Here is a 21,478-nt window from a genome sequence, read left to right as displayed (position 1 = left end):
TAATGTACGTACATTTGTATGTACGTACTCATACTCATGTATGCATGTATGTTTGTAGACTATGCCTTGTACTTGCAGTCGTTTGTGCTTTGCAGGGCATATCATTCGCGTTAACATTTCACAATGCGAGTCCTTGGCTACGCGACGCGCGATGCTGATACCGAGGAATAGAATGAAAAATTTTTCCTTGAGTCGGACAGTCCGGCATATAATACGATTTGTGTTTAGCGCACAACTGTACTTAAAACATACACTGGAAGAAATTGTATATTTTTGATAACGTGTTGATCTAAAAATTTGTCTCGCTTACTGATAGTAATAAAATTTGAGCATAACCGAGAAAGTTTTACAGAATAACTTCATTACATATGCTTTACCGTTCAGGTATTAAGTTAAATTTCTCTTTATTCATTATTAATGTTACAACGACCGGTGAATGTGATGGAAGTTTACCAGATTCCCGTTCACGTTTGTGACAACCATGGCAACTTCAGATCGCAAGCCCTGAGTACTCACTCTTGTGTGCTTGTGTGGCTTCCTTGGCTGTTGATCAAAACGCAAAACTGAAGCCTGCTACACTGAGTCACCAAACGCATTTAAATGCCGACTTGATAAGCCTTCAAGGCAGATCTCGACAAGAACAAGAAAGTGGACCGTTGGAAGTTGATACAAGGATTCCCCGTAAAAAAGTTCAAGTTAAAAGAAAAGGGTGCCGCCTCCTTTGAAGACAAAGTCCAAGACAATAATTTTCGCATAATACCTTGAGGACTAAGAGTATTAAAAATTCGTTGCAAAGCGAGCATGGCTTTCTTGTTGGATTGTTTTATTTATTTTCGGTAAGTGTCCAGTTCGCGAATCTATTTCTATTTTGTTGTACATTATTATAGGAGGTTTTTTCGCCACGCAAGGGCTGTTGCTGTTGCGGCAGAGAAATTACGAATTACGCCGCATGTGCTTACGTATGGCAAGCAAATTTCAAAGTTAAATTCCGTCGACTCGGAGTTTGAGTATACACGTCGCGTGTTTTCATCTTATATCCACGGTTAAGTCATGTGTGTACAATAAACCCCTTTTAGCTTTTGTCTTTCCACCGTTTCATCTCTGCTTATTCAGTCACATATACATGCACAAATATATATGTATACATGTATGTAGCAAGTAAAAATTCAGTGTTTTAGCTAAAAACACCATTTTCATATGGCATATAAAATTCTAAAAAATATGTACAAAAAGTGTCAGCGCAAATGTGTTTGTACAGATGTGCTCAAAATAATAGTAGGGCGAAGATTACTAATATCACTGAAAATATCTGGGACGCGGCCTTACGTTCCCTAGTTTCGCTAGACCTACCTAGATTGGAATAGATTAGACTAAACTTGCTAAGGTTAAAATGAAATGGAAGATTATTAGTTCGCTCAAGTCTTCGCTCAAGAGGCTTGCATCAAAGCCTTTTGTCTTGCTGTTATCGAAAAACAGCGGCCTCATTCGGGTTGTTCAAGGTTACCAAAATGGCTCAACTTGTTGGTCTAAGTAATGGCTATTGCTGCACTCGACTTATACTTATTACGAATGTTAAGACGTCGATTTATCTGTGTGGTTCGTGTATTCTTTCCATGTGAATGTGTGCTCCATTTGTTAAAATTTCGTTGCATGAATTCAACAGACAGTTGATTACACCTATTTTAAGGACGCTACTAATTTTTTGAACGCATGTATGAATACAAATACTCTATACTGCGACATGAGCTTCTATACATATATATGTAAGTGACAATGTGGGCACTTTTTGAGACGTAAAATAAACTTTCGCTCAAGACGACCAACATTTTCGAAAGCCTGTCACTGAGTTAAGCTGCTATTCTATGGTAGTTTGTGTGATCATGGAAACAAGTAAAGGCAACTTGGCCAGCAGCGACGTAGAGGTTTAATTTTCTGATGGTCATTCAGCCAAGTGGTTCGTTTTTCTTATTCACATTTTAGATTTTGTTTAAGTATCTTCCAGCAGTAGGTGGACTATGTTTTTGTTGCGATGTTTTGTTCAATTTTTGTGTTCTTTTTTTTTATGTTATTTTGTTTTGTATTTCGTGACGGCGGCCATCCAGCTGGATTTCGCTCAGCCACCGCACACATGTCATTGACTGAATTTACCGTAATACCTCATACTCTCATAGTCAGCGGTTGCGTTGCGTTGACGGCATTGTAGTAGTAACCATCGGAGAGTTCTTACGGTTTATATTATAAGGTAAAGACGAGGGTGGTTATAAAAACCTTTGTCAATAAACGTATACATATACATCTATATACAAAAGCCACTGTCTGTACCATATAGGTTTTTTCGCGAAAATTTTCGCCTTTTCACAAAATCGATGAATAGGAAGCAAGCAGAGACATTTCATATGAAAGTAAGTACCTGTGTGTTTCGTTATCGTATAATCTATTGTATTTGAACGTTGAAGTGTTTGTCTGTGCTGATGTTGGTTCAATAATCAATAAAAGCATTTCAATTTAATGTTACGCTTGAGAATGAAATGAGGGATGGATGGACATTCAGCCTTTTTTAACACAAATGAAGGATGATAAGAAGCTTTTATTAAATTTCGAAATAATCCCAACTTAAAGCTTGATATTCGTCTGGTCGGTGTTTCTGTCAAAGGCAATCAATTCTCTTTGTTTCTTTTAAAGTTATTGTTGTAAAATCTTTTGTAGATTCTTTCAGAAGAGTTTAGAGGTTATGTTCCGAAATTTTTGGGTCGTTCAATATAAACTTAAATATTTAATAATGGAATAGTATGTTCAGCGATCAGTAAAAACTTTTAGCACGCATTTGCACTGACGTTTAATGTACAAAATTTTAGCACAATTAAGAAGGGATAAATAAATAGTTTCGGATAAGAGGTACAACGGTTCCGCAAGATTTTCGTTTGTTTCGAAGATTCAGTTTTCTTCGAAGATTACATCGTAGATTTTCAAACACAAAAATTACCTATTGGTCATGAAATTTTTTTTTACGAAAATTTCTCCCGGCAATCGTTTCAGTAAAGTCTCCTATCGAATTTGAATCTTTGTTATGCTTATCTACCAAAAACAGAGGAACACCGCGTATATCAGATCAAAAACAACTTAAGTACAATGCAACATCAAGTAGACGACCTATGTTGTACATAACAGGATTTTTTTTTTGTGTACGCCGTCTATTCAGTCAATGCAATGCTTATGAGGAAAAAAGCTACGAAGAAATAATAAGAAAACAAGTATTTAAATCAATTCGCTTTGACTTATCTTGCGTTTATAGGGAGAAGGCCTTTGTAAGAGCAGGCTTTTAGTACAAGTACGTCAAGGATAATTTTGTTGATTTCAATCAATCCTTCCACTTAAAATCATCAAAGTTCGCGTTGCACTCATATCATTAAGTGATTAATTTCAACTTATAAACATATGGTTTTTGGCTATATATAAACATAGAGTCAAATAAGGGAAAATGAAAAACAATAAAAAAGTGAAAAAACACCATTCACGGAACAAGCAAATTGTATTTTCATCTGCCCCTACGATATACTCTTTCTTTTCCGTCATTTGCAACGAACGACTGCGTCATTTTTGTGATGAGCAACAAGCCGAACAACATACAGTAATGTTGCATTATCGACCACTAATTTATCACAAAAGCACAAAGATGCATGAAAGCGTATGCGATGAAATGAAAGTTTCTTCAAACAACCTCAGCGTAAAAGTGTTATTAACTCACTCCCTCCAATTTTGATTCCACATCTAAATTATTGCGCATTTTAGGGTAGTTAGATAAGTTATTTATAAGCACAGGAGCACCTATTAAGCCGAAAAACTCATAGAAATGTTTCCAGGACAGATTGCATTATATGGATGCCATTGAGCTCAAGTAAGAGGGTAGCGGATCGCCAATGTTGTAGCGAAATGATGTATCCTCGTTATTTGATCTTGCGTGGTACAAGTAATCACAAGCGTCTTGTTTTTGTAGATAAGAATAATAAGAAAACTCTGTGTTGTAGAAAGAAAGTCCTCAATCATCAAGAGACGAGATAATTTTTGTAGAATATCGGCCGGAACGTAACAACGGCGACTAAATGCGTCTAAGAACATAATTGAATTCGATCGTATAAAGTTATACAACATAGCAGATAAGAAAAGTAGTACGACTCTAGTGAAAGAGTGGAACGAAGAAACGAGAAAACTTGTGAATTACAGAATACGAAACGGTACAGAAAAGTCAAGAAACTATTGAATTGAGTATCCGTTCTTTTAGGATAGAAATGCAACGGAAATCTCTAGATTATTTTAGTGAACTGCTGGAATAACAAATTTCTTAGGAAGCGATCTCTGCATAGGGTTAACCCCAGGTAAGATAACAGTGCCATTCCTTATAGCTTATATAACTTCCTTGAGATCCTTCTTCAAGATGCAATCAAAGGTACGACAGAACAGCACATTGTCTGAATAAATTTCGAAAGAATTATATTACTACCGCCCTGAGGACATCATTCGATACCAAAGCACATTTGCAGATGATCCCACGCACTATTACCGAGTATGCCATCGAATTGCTTCGATAATATTGTTACGGTAATCCCAAACCCAGTTCATTCCGGATAATTGATTTTCCCAAATTATAAATTTCCTAGAGAGGGAAAAACCAAATGCAAATACGCGGCGCCTCTTGATTAAAAATGAAGCCATGAACTTAGATAATAGTAATATGCTCGTGAAAATGTGGATAAATAGACTATTTGTGGAAGGCAGAGTCAGTCGAACAAGAACATTTGAGTCGAAAAAGGATATTAGAGTTGAGAAGTCGAGAGTACTGCCAAAGCAAAATGTAAATAGTTCTACCCTAAACGAGAAGTGCATTTCTCTTGAAAAAAATATCCAATATCCTATCTTATAAAACCGAATTTCATAACAATATATTAAAGAGTCGTAGAACAGATTTTTGCTTTATAGTAATTCAAGGCAAATAAATTCTTCAGACTAGTGTTATGAACGGATGAGGTAACCGTTAAGCTACTTAGCATTACCAGTAGAGCAGAGCTCTCAGTTCTTGAATGTAAATTGAACAAGGTTTATTGCGTCATAGCATTCTTATATTAATATGCAGCATATTCCAGGAGAGAATAGAACATTTTACATTTTTAGCTTTGCCTGGCAAAAGTTTGACCTTGTACAATAAAACAACGGTCTTCGTTATTTAACTGCTTAGAAAGGAGACTACTAAGCAAGTTTCAATAAGCGAGTACCTTTTCTAATAATGGCGTCTTTTCAAAAATTTCGGCAACAACCTTCAGTTTTATACAACATTTTGGCTTATAATGGACAGATGGACACACAAACATATCGAGACCTATGCCGAATTCGATACTAATCAGGAATATATGTGTATAGGATCGCTGACTCAATATATCTGTCTGTGGTTTATCGCTTTGGGATCGGTATTTTGGGAATGGATACTTTTGGCCACATTATCTTGTTAATGATTTTTCCGGAATAGTGCAGAGCATGTACCAAAAGGAGGTAATCTGTCAAGTTGTGTTAATAAATTCTACTTTATGAGTGATCACATAAATTTTGAACATACACACACACACACACACATACATGAACTTACCTTAAAATATAGCTGTTTCAAGATTTCGTAATGTGCAAGCAATTATTTTTTCTCATAAAAAATTGATGTATTAATCAGAATGAATTTTAGATTAGTAAAAGTAATTAGCAAAATAAAAAAGAGAGAAATTAAAAAAAGATTGATAGAAAAATAATTGGTTTTAAATTCAATCAGTGGTGACTTTTTTAATGGCCCGGCGTAATTTTCGCGACGTTCTCTTCTCACTTGGTTTTTCTTGCTCTTTAATCAAATTTAAACGCGGATCATTTATTAGCGATTGCTTAACTGTCTCATATTTTTTCTGGGCTTCTTCATGCGTTATTGTCAAACGTTGCTGGACCATACGTTTATTTAAATTAATCTGCTTTGCCTCTTGAACCAATTGTTCATAGTCGAAATTATTGAATTGATTTTCAAATTTATTAAGGAAACGTTTCAATGATTTTGATTCGGTTATTAGCTATTAAACAAAGTGTATATTTTTTTAATAGTTTAGTAAAAGAAAACAGAAATTCTATTAAAAAACTTACATCCTCGTATTGACGTTGAAGATCGTTGAGTAGAAAAACGAAGCGTGATTTTAAATCGCTTAAGCATGCTTTATACGCAGCCCATGATTCGTCGTAGGTTAAGGCGCGATTTTTATATATGACCAAGTAAGGAGCCAAAAAATCGGCCGGTTTCGTTTGCACATCACGTTTGTAAGCGTCTTCTTTCTCTTTCTATGTAAAAAGAAAAGAAATAAAACACTTTCTTAACGTGAATAAATTTATAGAAATTTAATGCACTTTGTATTTTAATCAGGAAATTTAATTATAATCAAACAATTATTGCTGTTCATGTTATTATTGTTGGTTTGTAGGTGTCGCTGCGTATGTATGTTGAATAAATTTCTATTGCTTATTTGCTTAAATGTCTGATTATGTATGTCAACGAGTTAATTAAGGAGTCATTGCACTCTTTGGCTCATTAAAGTTCAAGGTCCCATGATTCATTAGTTATTTGAGTATGTTTGACTTTAATGAAGTTGAAGTTTCAGTTATGCACACTCTCGCACTAACACTAATGCACACTAAGCCATAAAGTCGTATAAATATAATTATATGAGTGAACATATATACGTCTATGTAGATATATATATATATAGGATATGTGTGTCAGCAAAACTTACTATATCGACACAATTGTAATGAGGAAAACATTAGTTGACGTGATATTCGGTCATAAAATACGAACGTGTACATACTTAAAGTAAGATAATTATGTATTTAAATGTATATAAATGTGAAATGTTATATATATATATGTTGTGGAATGTTTATATATATATATATATGCGAACGTGTATGAGCATGTATGTAACACTTTCATTGACTTTCAATCTATCATTAAACCGTATAAGTATATATAATAAGGTATTTATATACAAACACTCTTTATACATCTCTACATATATATATTTATGGATATAACAAACTTATAATACATATTATATAGGTCTGTTTATGCAGCTAATGCAACACCAAAGGCAACTAATTATATGTAAATGCATATCTCAAGGCACTATGTATGTGTACATATGTATGTATGTTCATGCACATGGTTGAAAGCACACCTACTCCTTTACCAACATCTACACCTTTAGTCTATAGGTTAATGGTGTCTGTGATTGTTTTTGCTTGTGTACACATATGCAGGTACGAAAGGCAAGTACATAATGAGGGAGAAATTCAAATTAAATTCATAATGTGACTGAATAAAAATGCAACAAGTGCATAACCATAATAAGTTCAAATATAATGAGATGATTTTCAATATGCACATAATCTTTCCTATGCATACATATATATATATATATATATATATTAACATATGCATATATTATTTACCTTTTCTAGACGACTGTTTCTGGCTGCAGCATTACGTAAACCATCAAATATACAAAATGTTAATACAGGATTCTCATGCTCAAATCTACGCTGATCCAATATTTGATTATTTTCTTCTACAATCTTTTCAAATTGCTTTATGATTTTTTCTTCATAATTCAGTTGAGCCAGCATTAGTCGGTAGACTTCCAATTGCGTAGGATCAGGATCAGCGGCGTTAGCCTTATGTGATATTTACAAACAATTTATTGCCTTTAATTAAAATACTTTCTTTTCCTAGCATTAAAAATTTTATATATACTACCTACCTTATAGAGTTTCACTAAACTCAAATCGAATACAATTTCTTGACCGTAATCCGGCTTGGGCGGTTTCGTAAATTCACATGTGGATGCTGTTAGAGCACCACGAGCATAATGAAATTTTAATGTAATTTTATGCGACAACAATAAAAATGATCGCACAGCTATATCCTTATCGGCGGGTAAATTATGATTGCGATGGAATTTCTCAACAATTTTCTATAAAAAAAGAATATGTTTTTTTTAATACAACGGAAAACATTGTAGTCGGGCTAGGCTGACTTTTAAATACCATACCCAATGTTGTCTAAGACAATTCATATGTTTGCCGTAGAACACAAAAATTACTCTGCGGTACCCTGCTTTTACACGAACTTATTATTATGAAGCTCTATATGAAAAATTACATCTGTTTGCAAATAAAGGCTTACTTTCCGTAAGAATGGTTGTGCCCAGGAGGCTCAAAAAATTGTGGGTCGGTAAGTTCAAAATACAGCGCCCTAAAGAAGGCAAATTTGCGGGAAAATCCTTAAATAGGGTAAGATACAAAAATCGGCGTACGTGGTCCAAATTTGGTAGAGTTAATTTTTATATAAAATTGCCTTTATGAGTTAATTTTCATCATAACTTAATAAAATTTAGACTTTTCTGTCCTATAAAGGTATTTTTGACAAGACATTTTCCAAATTGCAATTTCATCCATGTAACGACTTTCCAAAATGCTCCACTTTATAAGTAGTGATCGAAGAAATGGATCGACCCAAATCATTTCGAATAGTGTTCGTCATTGGGCCAAAACACATCATTGTACCAAATTTCATGAGAATATCTTACGAATTGCGGCGTATAGCTTGAACACAAACTTACACGGACAGACAGCAGACGGATAGACTGACAGACAGGCTTAGTTCATTTTCTGGATCGATTTATATAATAAAAGCTGGATCTATCTTAAGCCTTTCTGCGCGTTACATCCGTCCGCGCAAACTTAACATATTTCGTACCACAAGTGGTGTAGGATATAAAAACGAAGTCGCGTAAACAATAAATTTATATAAAAACACTAATTCTTTAAAACATTGCATTCACTTTTCTGATGTTGAAAATTTTTAACATTTCGTAAGTAAAATCTATGTCAATAGTACCTAAAACTTAATTGGACTGATATTTGAACTTTCAAGCTCCTATTCATATTTAAATTCTTCTTAGACTAAACTAATTACGAATTTAGTGCTTCTAGAATTTTAAAAAATATAAAACATTCTACTCATTCTTATATTGCAAAGAATTTGCAAAATTGTAAAACAGTGGTGGTTGTATTGGAGGAAGCCTATAAGTATTATTCGAATTTTTGTTTGTTCTATGAGAAAAAAAAGAGTTTTTATTAATTGATATAATTCATAAGATTTGGTGCGAAGAATCCGCCTGGGTTTGAGGGTTGCGAGCATAAATTGGGCGGGCTTATTAAGGTTACCTAACAGCTCGTAACCGATCACGGTTAGTTAGGAGAGTTCGTCATCTGCTCTAAAATATTAAATTTCTCCTAATTCGCGACATCAAAATCACTTGAGCTACGTATGGTAGTCTGTTTACAGTAAAACAGTTTAAGACTATTAAGAGAAAAATTGACCATGCCCAGCAAGTTTAATAGTGCAACAAAATTATATTTTTTTCAACACTTTTTGAAACGTACAAGAGATAGCATACACAACCCCATAAAGTATATACATTTTTGGCCACTTTCAAATTCGGAAAGCTCCTTAGCATGTTTGCGTGGTAGTTGCTTCGTTTGTCCATCAATGCGCCTGGCCAACTATGTAGTACCGGTGATATGGTAAAGTAAAGATATTACAAATTGGGAAACGAATTTGGAAATGGCCTAAACGGGTTAAAGGACACACCTGCAACGCCCACACGCTTATGCAACAAAAATTGCGAATACATTTGCTTGCCGGGTTTACTACTTATTACTCATAAAGTGCAACACATACACCATATAAATTTTTACTTGTATTCTGAAAATAGAAAAAATTAGCCGCGCCCACCCCATATTAGAGAGCGGTTTTCTGGAGAGTTTTTTTAAGATAACAGTGATTGGGGTAAAAGATTCGGTCATAACCGTTCCTCGTTTGTTATTTATTACACTAATATGATCTATTTTGTCCAGTTACTCTGCCGATAGCAAGAAAAGTTTTATGTAATTATAATATGCCTGGGGCTAGTATTGATTGCAGTGAACTCGTTTTGTATATCTGTTACTACAACACAATGGTTGAGTTGAACTTATTTCGTCGAAAAAGGTGAGTTTTTATTTTACTGAAGGCCACAAAGATTGCGTCGCACTTTGCGTTGCGTTTTTCGTTGCAAGCCTTCCGTTTCACTGGACAGAGGAAATATATTTTCTGTTATTCCTTTAATTTAAAGTTGTCTACTAATTAATTTGTGGAAGAAGGGAGGGGATCAATTATGATATCGAATCCACTAATAAACAGTCGTGATAATCAAACTCCCTTGTCGTAAATAAATAGAAGTTGAATCTGAGGGTGCTAATCAGTTCAGTTAATTCAGTTAATCAGAACTTAAAACAGAAACGACGATCAAAACTCAAAGCCGTTGCAATGTTTCCGAGGCAACGTAGTGCAGCAAGAAGGAAGCTTAATATAAACTAATACAGAAACTAAGATAATTATATATCACCCCTTTCGGCCTTATCAATAGTAAGAATGTAATGTTATTGTTGTCGCATATCACATTTCATCCGCCTCTGGCCTTTTATCTCTTTTCAAACTTCAAAACAACTTTTGCGTTCTAATTGCTTTTTGCCCAATTACAAAGCTTTAGCATATTTTTCAGATGAATGCTTTGAAATTCCTAAAGAATGAGGTAAATATAAATTGAAATATATTGCAGAATAAATGCATTCCAATTCGTTAATTCCTGTTGATCCATTCTACGATCCGTTCATAGTTCTTCACCCACATATTTCGATAAAATGTTCATTCAGTTTTCCCTACAAATGTAAACATAAATAAACATAAAAGTTTAGAAAAGTACCTTTAAAAAGTTGGAATTTGCTTTAAGCTCGAATAACTGATAATAACAGAAATCACTGCGTTCCTTGTATTGCAACGTTACGGAATCCGTTTCGATTCTTAGGTAATACAGAGAATCTAAGCGAGGTGCGGAGTAAAAATACAATTCTTTGCCTCTATGTTTATCACTGTAATACATGGCTAAAAGGAAAAACCAAGAAAAAAATAAATAAATAAAAAACAAGTAAGAAAGTTATATTCGGCGGCGGCCGAATCTCGCATGCCCACCTCTACGCTTTTCGCACTGTACTGTCCAAGTTCTTTTATAGTATTATTAAGGAAAAATTAGCTGCGGTGTCGATCATATTCATTTTAAAATTAAATCATTTTTAGGCAGATAATATTATCGAATATCATTTGCGGAGTGTACAACACATAGTTTTAAACGTTTTGTCGTGTTTGCCTTATGATAAATAAGCCTTAACCCCCAACAAGGTGAAGAAAATTTACTTAAATTATTCGTAACTTTATGTGAACCCGGACGATTGGTTTCACTTTTTGGGCCTAAAGTGTAAAGTGACTCCTAAAGCAAATGTAAAAAATTTCAACGTTCTAGCTTTAATAATTTCCGAGGAACGAGCAAAAGTCTTAAGACTTTTGTTAATAAACATTGAACTACGTTCAGTTTACGCTCAATTGCGTGCTTTTGCTCCGACTAATTTGGTCCAATTTCAATACAAACCAGCGTGCGGAAACTTCCAATGTTTCTAACTAACTTGCAGTCGATATCTTCATTTTTGCGACCAGAAGAGTACCAAACACGCACAGACGGACGTACATGGCCAAATCAACTCAGAATTTCATAATGATCACGGATACATATGCTTTATAGGCCCTCTAAAGCTTCTTTTTGGATGTTACATATATTTTGGAAAATAAACAAAATGAGTTTACCCCCATGTTACAGCAGTAGATATAAAAATAAATAAATAAATAAAAAATAAAATTGAATTTTTTCCCTTTTTACACAAATTTAACACATTTGCAGAGTATGCATGCACACCTTTCAAACTGTCATTACGTCCGATGGCAAAGTTTTCTTCAGTTTGCGATGTCTCATAATTATATTTGATAGATATGAGTTTGTCAGTGCGATTTTCAAAGAATTCCCAATGTTCAGTTGGTTGATTGTATTCATCATCTGAGTATAAAGTTAATTGCATAACTTTGCCAGTTCGTTGCGAGTACGGAGAGTAACGTTCATGTTTGGCTTTCTGATAATAAACAGTTTTTTCAAGTTTGGGAAAACGTTCCTCAAACTCTTTCGCACCGATATGCAATTTCATAACCCATGACCGTATAGTATCTAAATGGTGTTCGTCTTGAATAGGATGCACTAAATCGGCCAGATTTTCATCAGAATATACGACATAAGTGCGCATTTCTGGCGGCTCGCCAGGTAAAATGTGCTCCCAATCCGTCGTATCCCGCAAGTCCCAACGTATTTCGCTTAATCGTTGATATTCTTGTTTATTAACATAATAATTATATTGATTCCATACACTATCGATTAAAATATATTGCTTGCAATGGGTTTCGCAGATGAAGCCGGTCGATGGTTCGAAAAAACGTGCCGCAAGCATTTTTGGACTAGCATCAGTTTTGTGAACAGCCTTGACGGTAACCCAAGGAGCGTTATCGAGAACGACAACCCAAGCATGAGATCTACGAAAGTGATATTTGTCGACGGGTTGTAATTCTAATTCCTGAAAATTGATTTCAGTTATATTCTCAAGTTTTATTACAATTCATACAGGGTTCCTTCATAAGTACGCCTTCTACAGAGGACACATGGCATGTCGTTTATTTTAACTTTTGTCTAAATTTTCTCGCTTCAAAATTATATCACAGAGTTTTATTTAGCTATGAACTATAATGGTTCGGACACCGGCAGGAATTTCGAAAACTCGTACTACTTTTCGCTAATGCAATTTGGAATAGTTTTGTACACTTTATAAACCTCTCTCAGGTGAATAGAATTCAGAAGAAGTGAACACAGCGTTGAATCGGTAAACAAGAATGGTGGTGGGTTACTTCGTTCAAAAACTCTGAGCGTCCGCCTCTCTTCACTTAAGTAGTGAATGGCGATTATACCCAACCTAATTACTGAAAATGATCTCTAATTTATATAGAGGAAGGTGCAGGTTTTCATTATGAAATCATTTCACTTAAGCTTATTTTGCCTTAAGATGTCTTCCGTTGAGGAAGAGCGTTTTATGAGCGACTTTTACAGAGAAGCATGAAGGCTGCTCGAACAAAACTATTTTTAGCGATGGCGACGTTTAGCCCAAGCGCTCTATCGACAGGCCGAAGCCTTATGGACGTGATCTCCAATCTGTACAGAGAAAACTGCATGGCTGTCAATGCAAATCCTTTTCTGGAGGTTACTTTTGGATCAAAGACCACCAAATGCCATTGAAACCACAAAATAAATTTTATAGTATGCTTTTGACGTAGTTATTTTTAACCCCTACGTGAAAAATTCTTTCTCATTTTAATTTTCATTAACCTCTAGTGTGCGTTGTAAAGCCTCATCTTTTATTTTTTGTTCCTCCGCTTCCTTTTGCATTAACAGCTCGGCCATATTCTCTTCCAAATGACTCCTTAAGTCCGGCAATGGTCGTAGCTTGTATTTCGAACCAGTAGTCGGTTTTGCTTTTTGCTCTTCCTCAACTTTTGGAGGGGGCATTTGATAGGGATACGGTTTCTCACGCAGATCGCATTCAACGGTCTCGGCTCGCGCCACTCCAGATACGACAAATGCCTGAAAACCGGCACCTAATAGCATACTGCATAAAAGTGTAGCCATCTCGAAACTGTTGCCTTGACGTCGTCTCAGTAACGATGCCGGCGATATTAAGCGTGTGGGCTGAAAGTTAATTAACAACACAGAGAAAAATTAACGGGTATATTTTATATTTTCATGTCAATATATATGTAAATATGCATACATGCGTAAATACTGTTGCATTTGTTTTTTTATTATTATTCCACACATATATTTATATATATATATATATATATGCTCTGTAAAAATCAATAAATTGTATTTCGAAAATGGAGACATTTCTCTGGAGGCAACATGATGATGAGATAATGTTTGATGTACCATGTTTTTGTTGCTATTTCTCTATTTTTTATTTTTTCTATTTTCATTTAGCTCTGCAAGATGTACCCTTTGTGTGAGACGATGTCTATCCATGTGTGTACCATTTCTTCTTCTTCTTGTTCTTGTCCTTTTGCTTTAGCTGCAATGGTAATATGTAGATGATTGCAATCCCATGTAATGTAGTGTTGTTGTTGTTGTTGTTACTTTTCTTCTTGTGTCCATTCGTTGTTTAGTTGGAAAAAAAATATATATTCCTTTTCTCTAAAATTTATTTCGTTCTTTTTTTTCTTTTTTTTTTTTGCATACTATTGGCAGAACAAAAGCAATCACTATCAAAAGCAGAGAAAGGAGCAAAAAATAGGAAAAAATACAAAAAAAAGAAAAATAAAAACAACACGAAGAGTTTTTAAGACAAAGAAATTTTCATTCGACGGCTAAAAAAAAAATATTGTGAAAAAAGCTTCAACATATAGAAGATAAGATCTGCTATTATTTTAATGCGCTGTCAATAAAATAACGGGAATTTTGTATTCAAACTTCACATTTGTGCAAGATTCGACCCTGGAACCATCTGCAGGCAAGGCGCGTCTTATTAACTATGCAACATCTGTAGAAAAAGTTTGTTTTTAGTTGCAAGTTCATAACGGACTTAAAAGTATCGATGAGACCTTTTGCTGATCAGTTTCTATTCGAAAAGCGCCTTCAACGAATTAAAATTTTGTTTGCAGTGTCAAAAATCAAGAGCGAAAGATGAAAGGGAAGGCTTAAGGAAAAAAACTGCTTTGACTCGTGTGTGACTTGAAGAAACGGCTTAAGTACCTATATTTTGAAAGAATGCGTTTATTAGATTTTACAAAGCCGCGACTTAAAACCGAAAAAGTTTTGGGTATGAAAAGCGTTGTTGTTCTTTTCTTTGCGAAGAACTCTTCTTTTTTTTTTTATTACTTTAAAACTATTTAATCGCCGGGAGGTGTAATAGCTTTGCTAATCTTTGTGCATACGCTATGCGCCGCCTTTCTAATGGAACTCCAGCCGGCTTTTTCGTTTTCCGAACTCCTAGACTACTACAGTACGTAAAAAACAATCGTTACATCGTTTGGCGCGACCGAAGGCCAGCCAACCGAGCAACTAAAGATGATCCTGGCAAAATTCTAAGACTCAGTTCGGAAATATCGTAAGTCTCTTATATTAGGGTGCTATTGAGTCTGAAAAATTTGTATGCAAGTTTTAATAGTTGGCCTGCAATTTACCATTCCTGGCACTTTTTTCAGAGCATTAACGTCTATATCTGCAGCATAACTATTTATTTTCTTGCTGTTGTTGTTATTGTGTGCTACGCTCTTAAAAGTATGCACACATAATACTTTTACGATACGTATTCTAAAAAAAACAATAACTATTATCAGAATAGAAAAAATTGTACACAAGGATAACTACGGGATCTAGAAGTGTACAGATATATTCTATATATACATATACACTTACAAAACCATATGCAAAATAGTTGTATTCACGTCTGTACATGTCAATGCTTCTGTTGTTATATTTTTTTAGGCTTTCATCACAATATGTTTTTTTTTTTTACAATAAAAAAAAGAAGAAGAATATATATATTTTTTCTATATTTAGTTGTTATGTTGTTGGTGCATTTGTTCTATTTCTCTACGTGGTTCTTGCGCCTGAAATATCTTTGTCCTTGTGAACATCAAAGCGTTTCTTTTGAACCTTTGTCCAGATTCATTTTCTATTTTTTATTTCATTCTTTGCATTTCATTTTTTCGGAACTTTGGTTATTAACTTTTGAAATGTAAGCACAACTCATACCCTGACAGAAAGGGAACGAATAAATAAACAAACAAACGAACGAATGTACGAACGAACGAACGTACAGCATAAACAAGCAAACCAATCGACATTTATAAAGATTTTAGGAAATTTAAAGTTTTTTTCCCAACCATTCAAGTTCAAAATTGAACACAAACACACTAATGTTATGTATAAGTTTTGCTTTTTTTTGTCAACTGCACATATTACTAATGTAGTTGTTGCAGAAAGAAAGTTTTCTGCCATCCTTAAGAGGCATTTTAAACCTTTCTTAATGTTAATAACAAAGATTGATTTTCTCGTCTAATCCGGTGCTCTCTTAAATAAATTTCTTTCGTTTCTCCTATTTTCATGATTCAGTTTATCTTTCGTTCACTGCTCGTTTTGCATATGCCACGAATTTTCATGTTAAAGTGTGTAGGTAGCGAAAACGTTGACAGCTAGCAGTGATTAATGCGTTAAACAAATGTCAATAATATTTTCCTTCGGTTTAATGATGCAACTATTGGATTAAGTTGATCCCGGCAAGTACGCAATCATTTCGCCTATGGTACGGTCTTGAAGAAAATTCTTCTTGGCGAGAAGTTACATTCAATTCTCGTTTTTCCAAGAAAGAAAGGATTGAAGTTTTTTGTAGATCACGTCAGTCAGAGGTAGGTGACATGCATTTCCAACACCCGTACGAAGAAAGTATGAGAACGCTGTAGAGGTTTGTTAGCGCTCTACCACAAGGATGCAGAAGAGTCAAGGAGAGAAGAGTTTTCCCACAGTTCCCTTATTGTTCTAAAACACCGAAGTGTGTGACAACCCCTTTGCCAAGACTTTTATAAAACGGTTAAAGAAAGGTGATGATATTTAGATAGAACAAGATGTTTCAGGAAAAAAAAACTTCTTCTTTGCCTCTCGTGAAAAGTTGTTGTCGTCGACCGTGGTGGCGGAAAGAAACATATCAACAGTCATGGAAATAGGAAGAAGCAAGCTGACGTTGTGTTTCGAGAACAAAAGAAAAGAGCAGCAAATTGTTGCTTAGTAAGTACTATTTAACCAGCATGAAGAGCAGACAATATCAGCGTAGTTGGTAATATGTGTGGAGTACGCAATCGTCCCAGGAAGAGGTCATATTATATTGCTGTTATTCTACGACAGAAAAAGTGGACTACAGATGGATCACATAGCAAAACTCGGTGAATCACCTCATGTAGAAGATAGGCACTTAAGCACAGTAATTCACCACGTCATGAAGCGTATGAAAATATTCCCTACAATAAGATTCGTGGTCGTTGCACATAGCAAAAGGTGTCTTGGTCAAATACCATATCAGCCACATCACTATTTTAGAATTGAAGGAACAAAACATGTTCGTTGTTTGAAGGATATTGAAAAAACATATTACTTTGCTATTATTTTTCGAAATGAGCGGACAACAGTCCGATTAGTATAAGTACTCAGCGAGTTCTGGAGTAAAAAAAGAACTCCGAATAAGGCATTTTTTAATCCGTTGAAGAGCGGTAAGAGCATGTCAGTTGACACATCCCGTTTTTTCCCAGAATTCGACAAGCACAGCAGCGAAGCATCAACAAGCAAGCCCCTCTCGTTATGAATTAAAAATAAAACAAGTAAGAAAATTGTATTCTGCGAGGGGCGAATCCATGCTCACCACTACGCTTTTTGCATTCTACTCTCCAAGTTCTAATATTTGATACCCATATCGCTGGTATTATTTAAAACAATGAATCCACCAGGTGGTGGTGTCTACCATATGCATTTTAGAAATGACCCATTTTTACGCGGATAATATATGTTCATTTAAGGAATGTACAAAATAGTTTTAAAAGTTTTGTCTTGTTCGCCTTATGATAAATGAGCGTTAAACCTCAAAAATGTGAAGAAAAAGAAGAAAATTTAATCACTTTGTGTGGGCATGGCCGATTTTTTCAATTTTTGTACCTAGAGAATAGGATGAATGTGGAAAATACTAGTCTTCAATCTTTTATAATTTCTGAGTAACGAGCAAAAACACACAAATTTTTGTTAAGATATACGGCGGAGCTGCGTTCAAACAGATGAAAACAAACAAAATGAAAATTTTATACCCCATCCTTCAGTGATGGAGATTTAGATTTGCCCTTCAGTGTGTTAGATATAGAAACACGCAGGTGAGAGACCATATAAGATGTAAAAATATTCCATTCCGCGTTGATTTAACTTTTCGTCGTTGTCCAATGGATCAATAGTTCATTAGATCGCTTGTTGACCAGTTTGCTTGTTGACCCGTGCGCTTGTTTGCAAATAATAGTAGAAAGTGGAAATTGGACAAACATTCTTTTAGTTGGTTGTCAGGGATAAAGATGGAAGAATTGTTATAAATAGTTGGTTAATGTTTTCTGTAGGCGATGGCCACAAAGCAAGCTTTTAAAAAGCAATGTCGCTACAATCATGTCCACAATAGGTAAAAATCGTAGGCGCTGTGAAACAATTCTTTGCGGGTATTCATCTGAAACTTCGTGCAAATATTGAACTTCAAACCCATTAAGGCTTCACGGAAGGTCTTCTCTCATCTGCTTCATATACCCAGTAAAGGCAAAAAAATTTGAGTGAATGACGTATATGAAGATGTTGAACGCGTTGCAAACACTTCGTTAGCACAAACGATTCTTAACAAGTGGACTGACACAACACATTCACATGTCATATATTAACAGAATATTTTATAAGTTTTATACATTAATTACAAGTGTTGAATTCTAAAGATACACCGCAAGAGCAATATAACTTTTTTTGTTTAATTTATTTAATTAAAATTTTATTTTGATTGTTTGATGAACGCAGAGAAACTTGAAGAAAATTAATTTAATTTTTTTTTTGTATTACTTTTTAAATCTTTTAACAACTTTTTTTTTCGAAGATATTATTTTCTAAAAATTCAATTATTGGAAAAAAGGAGAAAAAACTTTTTGAAAAGAATTTTATTTTCGTACCTCAGGGGAAAAGAAAAAACTACAAAATACCTTCATAGCTAGTTGTAGGCATACCTATGCAAGAGTAATTGTTGTCACACGATACAAAGATATTCAAGAGATTATGCAAATATGCGTTGCTTATGCTTTGTACTGTCCCGTACAATACGCTTGTATGCATGGCGCATGGACATTTAAAGAAATTATTATTTTTTATCATATTTACTTAGACCAGCTGTATCAAACTGCACGTCTTTATCGGGCCAATAAAATTTCAATGATATTGAGGAAAGCATTAATCAAAATATATTCAATGAGAGAATTTGGAGGAAAAAGTGATTACATTGCAACGAAACGGCTCCGAAAATGTTGATTCGTGTTTCAAGACCGCATATTTTCGCATGTGTCGCATAAACCTGTGCCCTTAAATGCACTTCAAGTCTTAATAAGAAAGGTCAAAGGTCAATTTTCTAAATTCGTTTACCGTCGTTTCTTCAACACAGTTGATTCGAGTGATTTATAGTTATATCTTTCGAATAATGCAATTTTTAATTGCCAAGAAGAAGCTCTATCTATATATTCGATTTCTAAGTAGTTGTAAGGTAACTTCCAAACAGTTGTGAAAACCTTAATCACAGCGTAGATATCTTTTATAGAATTTAGGCCTCACAAATTCGATTAAATGTTTACCGAAGATGTCACAAATTTCTTTTATATATACCTTCAGTTTGTCTACAAATACAATAACATTAACATGAAGCATGAAAGCAAATTTTAAAGAAATTAATCGAAAATCTGTTCTAAATATTTCTTGAAGGCATTAAAATACCTCCACAAGGTACGAAGTAACAAAGCATTTATTCTGATGTATTGCTTTGTGATAATAAATATAACTTCCCAACTTGCTGAATAAATTGCTAATATTCGTATAAAGAAGTTTCTACAAAGCACAACAACAAGCCAACAGAAAAGATATCACTGATTTGCGTGAAATTAAATTAAAATTACCGGGCCGCGGTTTGGACATGCTTGACTTTCACGGTCGTGTGTGTAAGTATTAACTGACTTAGCCAAGGTAAATTCCTTAATATAAACCCTGGACAGGCTGCATGTCGGGTAGGAAAACATATATGAAAGTAGAAAAACTATCATATAAGCTCACCTGTTACTTTCAATTAGAATTTACATTTGGAATCACAAATACGTATAAGAGATTTCTTGCACGCATTGTTGCAACAACAATTGTAGTTAGCACTGTCACTTAGCTGTAGGTATATAATATATAAAGCCTTTCTTTCGTTCTTCTCCAGTCCGAGGGTTGTAAACTTGGATAGCATACAACATCTACACAATTTTCTGAACTAGTGTCGTCAAGAAGAATTGATAAAAAGATTTTAGTTGAAAGTCGATTCAATTGACAGAGTTTTGGGAGATATGGAAATGCAGTAGCGACGGTTAAATATTAAGTTGTTTAAAGCAAAAGTCCCGAATCTGTGACAACTACATATGAGGGGAAATAATATCCTTTAAATATGCTTGAATATGCAACATACCCTTTGCCTCCAAAATAGCTTTTGAATGTAAAAACCATAAGCCATATTAAAATTGGCAAAATCAATTCCATAGCTAAAAATCGTATTAGACAAAAAAAGTTCAAATCATTTGGGCGTGTGATGCACAATTGTTAGGCCCATGCATCGGCTACATTTGCGAGCAGAAGTCAGAGCATGCTGCTTATGAATTCTAGGATTTTCCACCACAGTAATTTCTTCAGTCGACGACACGTAACTACTTGAATACGCGCTTAACTACGGCAGTTGTATCGAAATGATAAGCGATTTTATGAAATGTGGTTTTAAGGAGTCCTCATTTATACAAACTACGTTGAAATGTATATTTGTTGTTAATAAAGACCAGATTGTAAATGTTCCAAGTCTTTTTGCACGTCAACGCAAGCAACCAAAAAACCTCTAATAGAGGCTTATTAGTCCTAAAGAGGATGTAAATAGACGTAATCTTTTGTTGCGCGGTACAATCTTTTTTTGCACGATTCTATATTAAGCTTGTACACATATTTCCTTTAATGTTCGATAGAAATATTTGATATTTTGGTCTGATTCCTTAAGATTTGTAATATATTTGCATTCTTAACATTGGGTAACAAGAGGAAGTGGTTTGAAATTTGGAAATTTTGTAAAGGATACTTAATTCGAACAAAGAAAAAGGAGAAAGAAACTAATAAATTCCATAAAATCTTTCTAATGTCTGTGTGTGTGCTTAGTAAATCTGAAACAATCGCGTTGCTGTTGCTCCTGTTAAACAGCTCGTTTTATATTGTTAGAAAGTAAATTTCTCCATACATTACATGAATGATGTTGCGTTGCAACAATGAAAAGCATCATCTTTATCAACATCCGCATCTGTATCTGCATATTTAGGCAAGAAGAGTTGATGATATAAATACGTATGTACGTATGTGTATATATATATATATGTATATATATATATATATATATATATATATACATTTATGTATGTACTTTGTACATATATGTATTTGTGCATTCGTATATATACATATATAAATATGAATTTGTATATAAGCGTAGACCCGCATTTATAAGAATACTTGAAGGTAATGTGGAAACTAACTTCCATACTAGCCCCAGC

The 21,478-nt window shown here is 34.4% G+C and overlaps 1 protein-coding gene across 1 annotated transcript in view; it reads right to left on the bottom strand.

The window, feature by feature from the left end:
* Window positions 1-5,801: 5,801 nt before the first annotated feature.
* LOC119640783 (coiled-coil domain-containing protein lobo) overlaps window positions 5,802-21,478 on the bottom strand; it is a 93,074-nt gene continuing 77,397 nt past the window's right edge. Inside the window, exons 3-9 of the mRNA XM_038039007.1 lie at window positions 13,428-13,787; window positions 11,922-12,624; window positions 10,881-11,059; window positions 7,833-8,045; window positions 7,525-7,746; window positions 6,166-6,357; window positions 5,802-6,095 (exon numbers count right to left, since the gene is read on the bottom strand). Of these exons, the coding sequence (XP_037894935.1) occupies window positions 5,802-6,095; window positions 6,166-6,357; window positions 7,525-7,746; window positions 7,833-8,045; window positions 10,881-11,059; window positions 11,922-12,624; window positions 13,428-13,787 (2,163 nt within the window). The remainder of the gene's footprint in view (window positions 6,096-6,165; window positions 6,358-7,524; window positions 7,747-7,832; window positions 8,046-10,880; window positions 11,060-11,921; window positions 12,625-13,427; window positions 13,788-21,478) is intronic.

Source organism: Glossina fuscipes, unplaced genomic scaffold (genome assembly GCF_014805625.2).
Source record: "Glossina fuscipes isolate IAEA_lab_2018 unplaced genomic scaffold, Yale_Gfus_2 128, whole genome shotgun sequence".
Lineage (NCBI taxonomy): Eukaryota > Metazoa > Arthropoda > Insecta > Diptera > Glossinidae > Glossina > Glossina fuscipes.
Note: the sequence above shows the minus strand (reverse complement) of the source record. Positions and strands in the feature narration are given on the sequence as shown.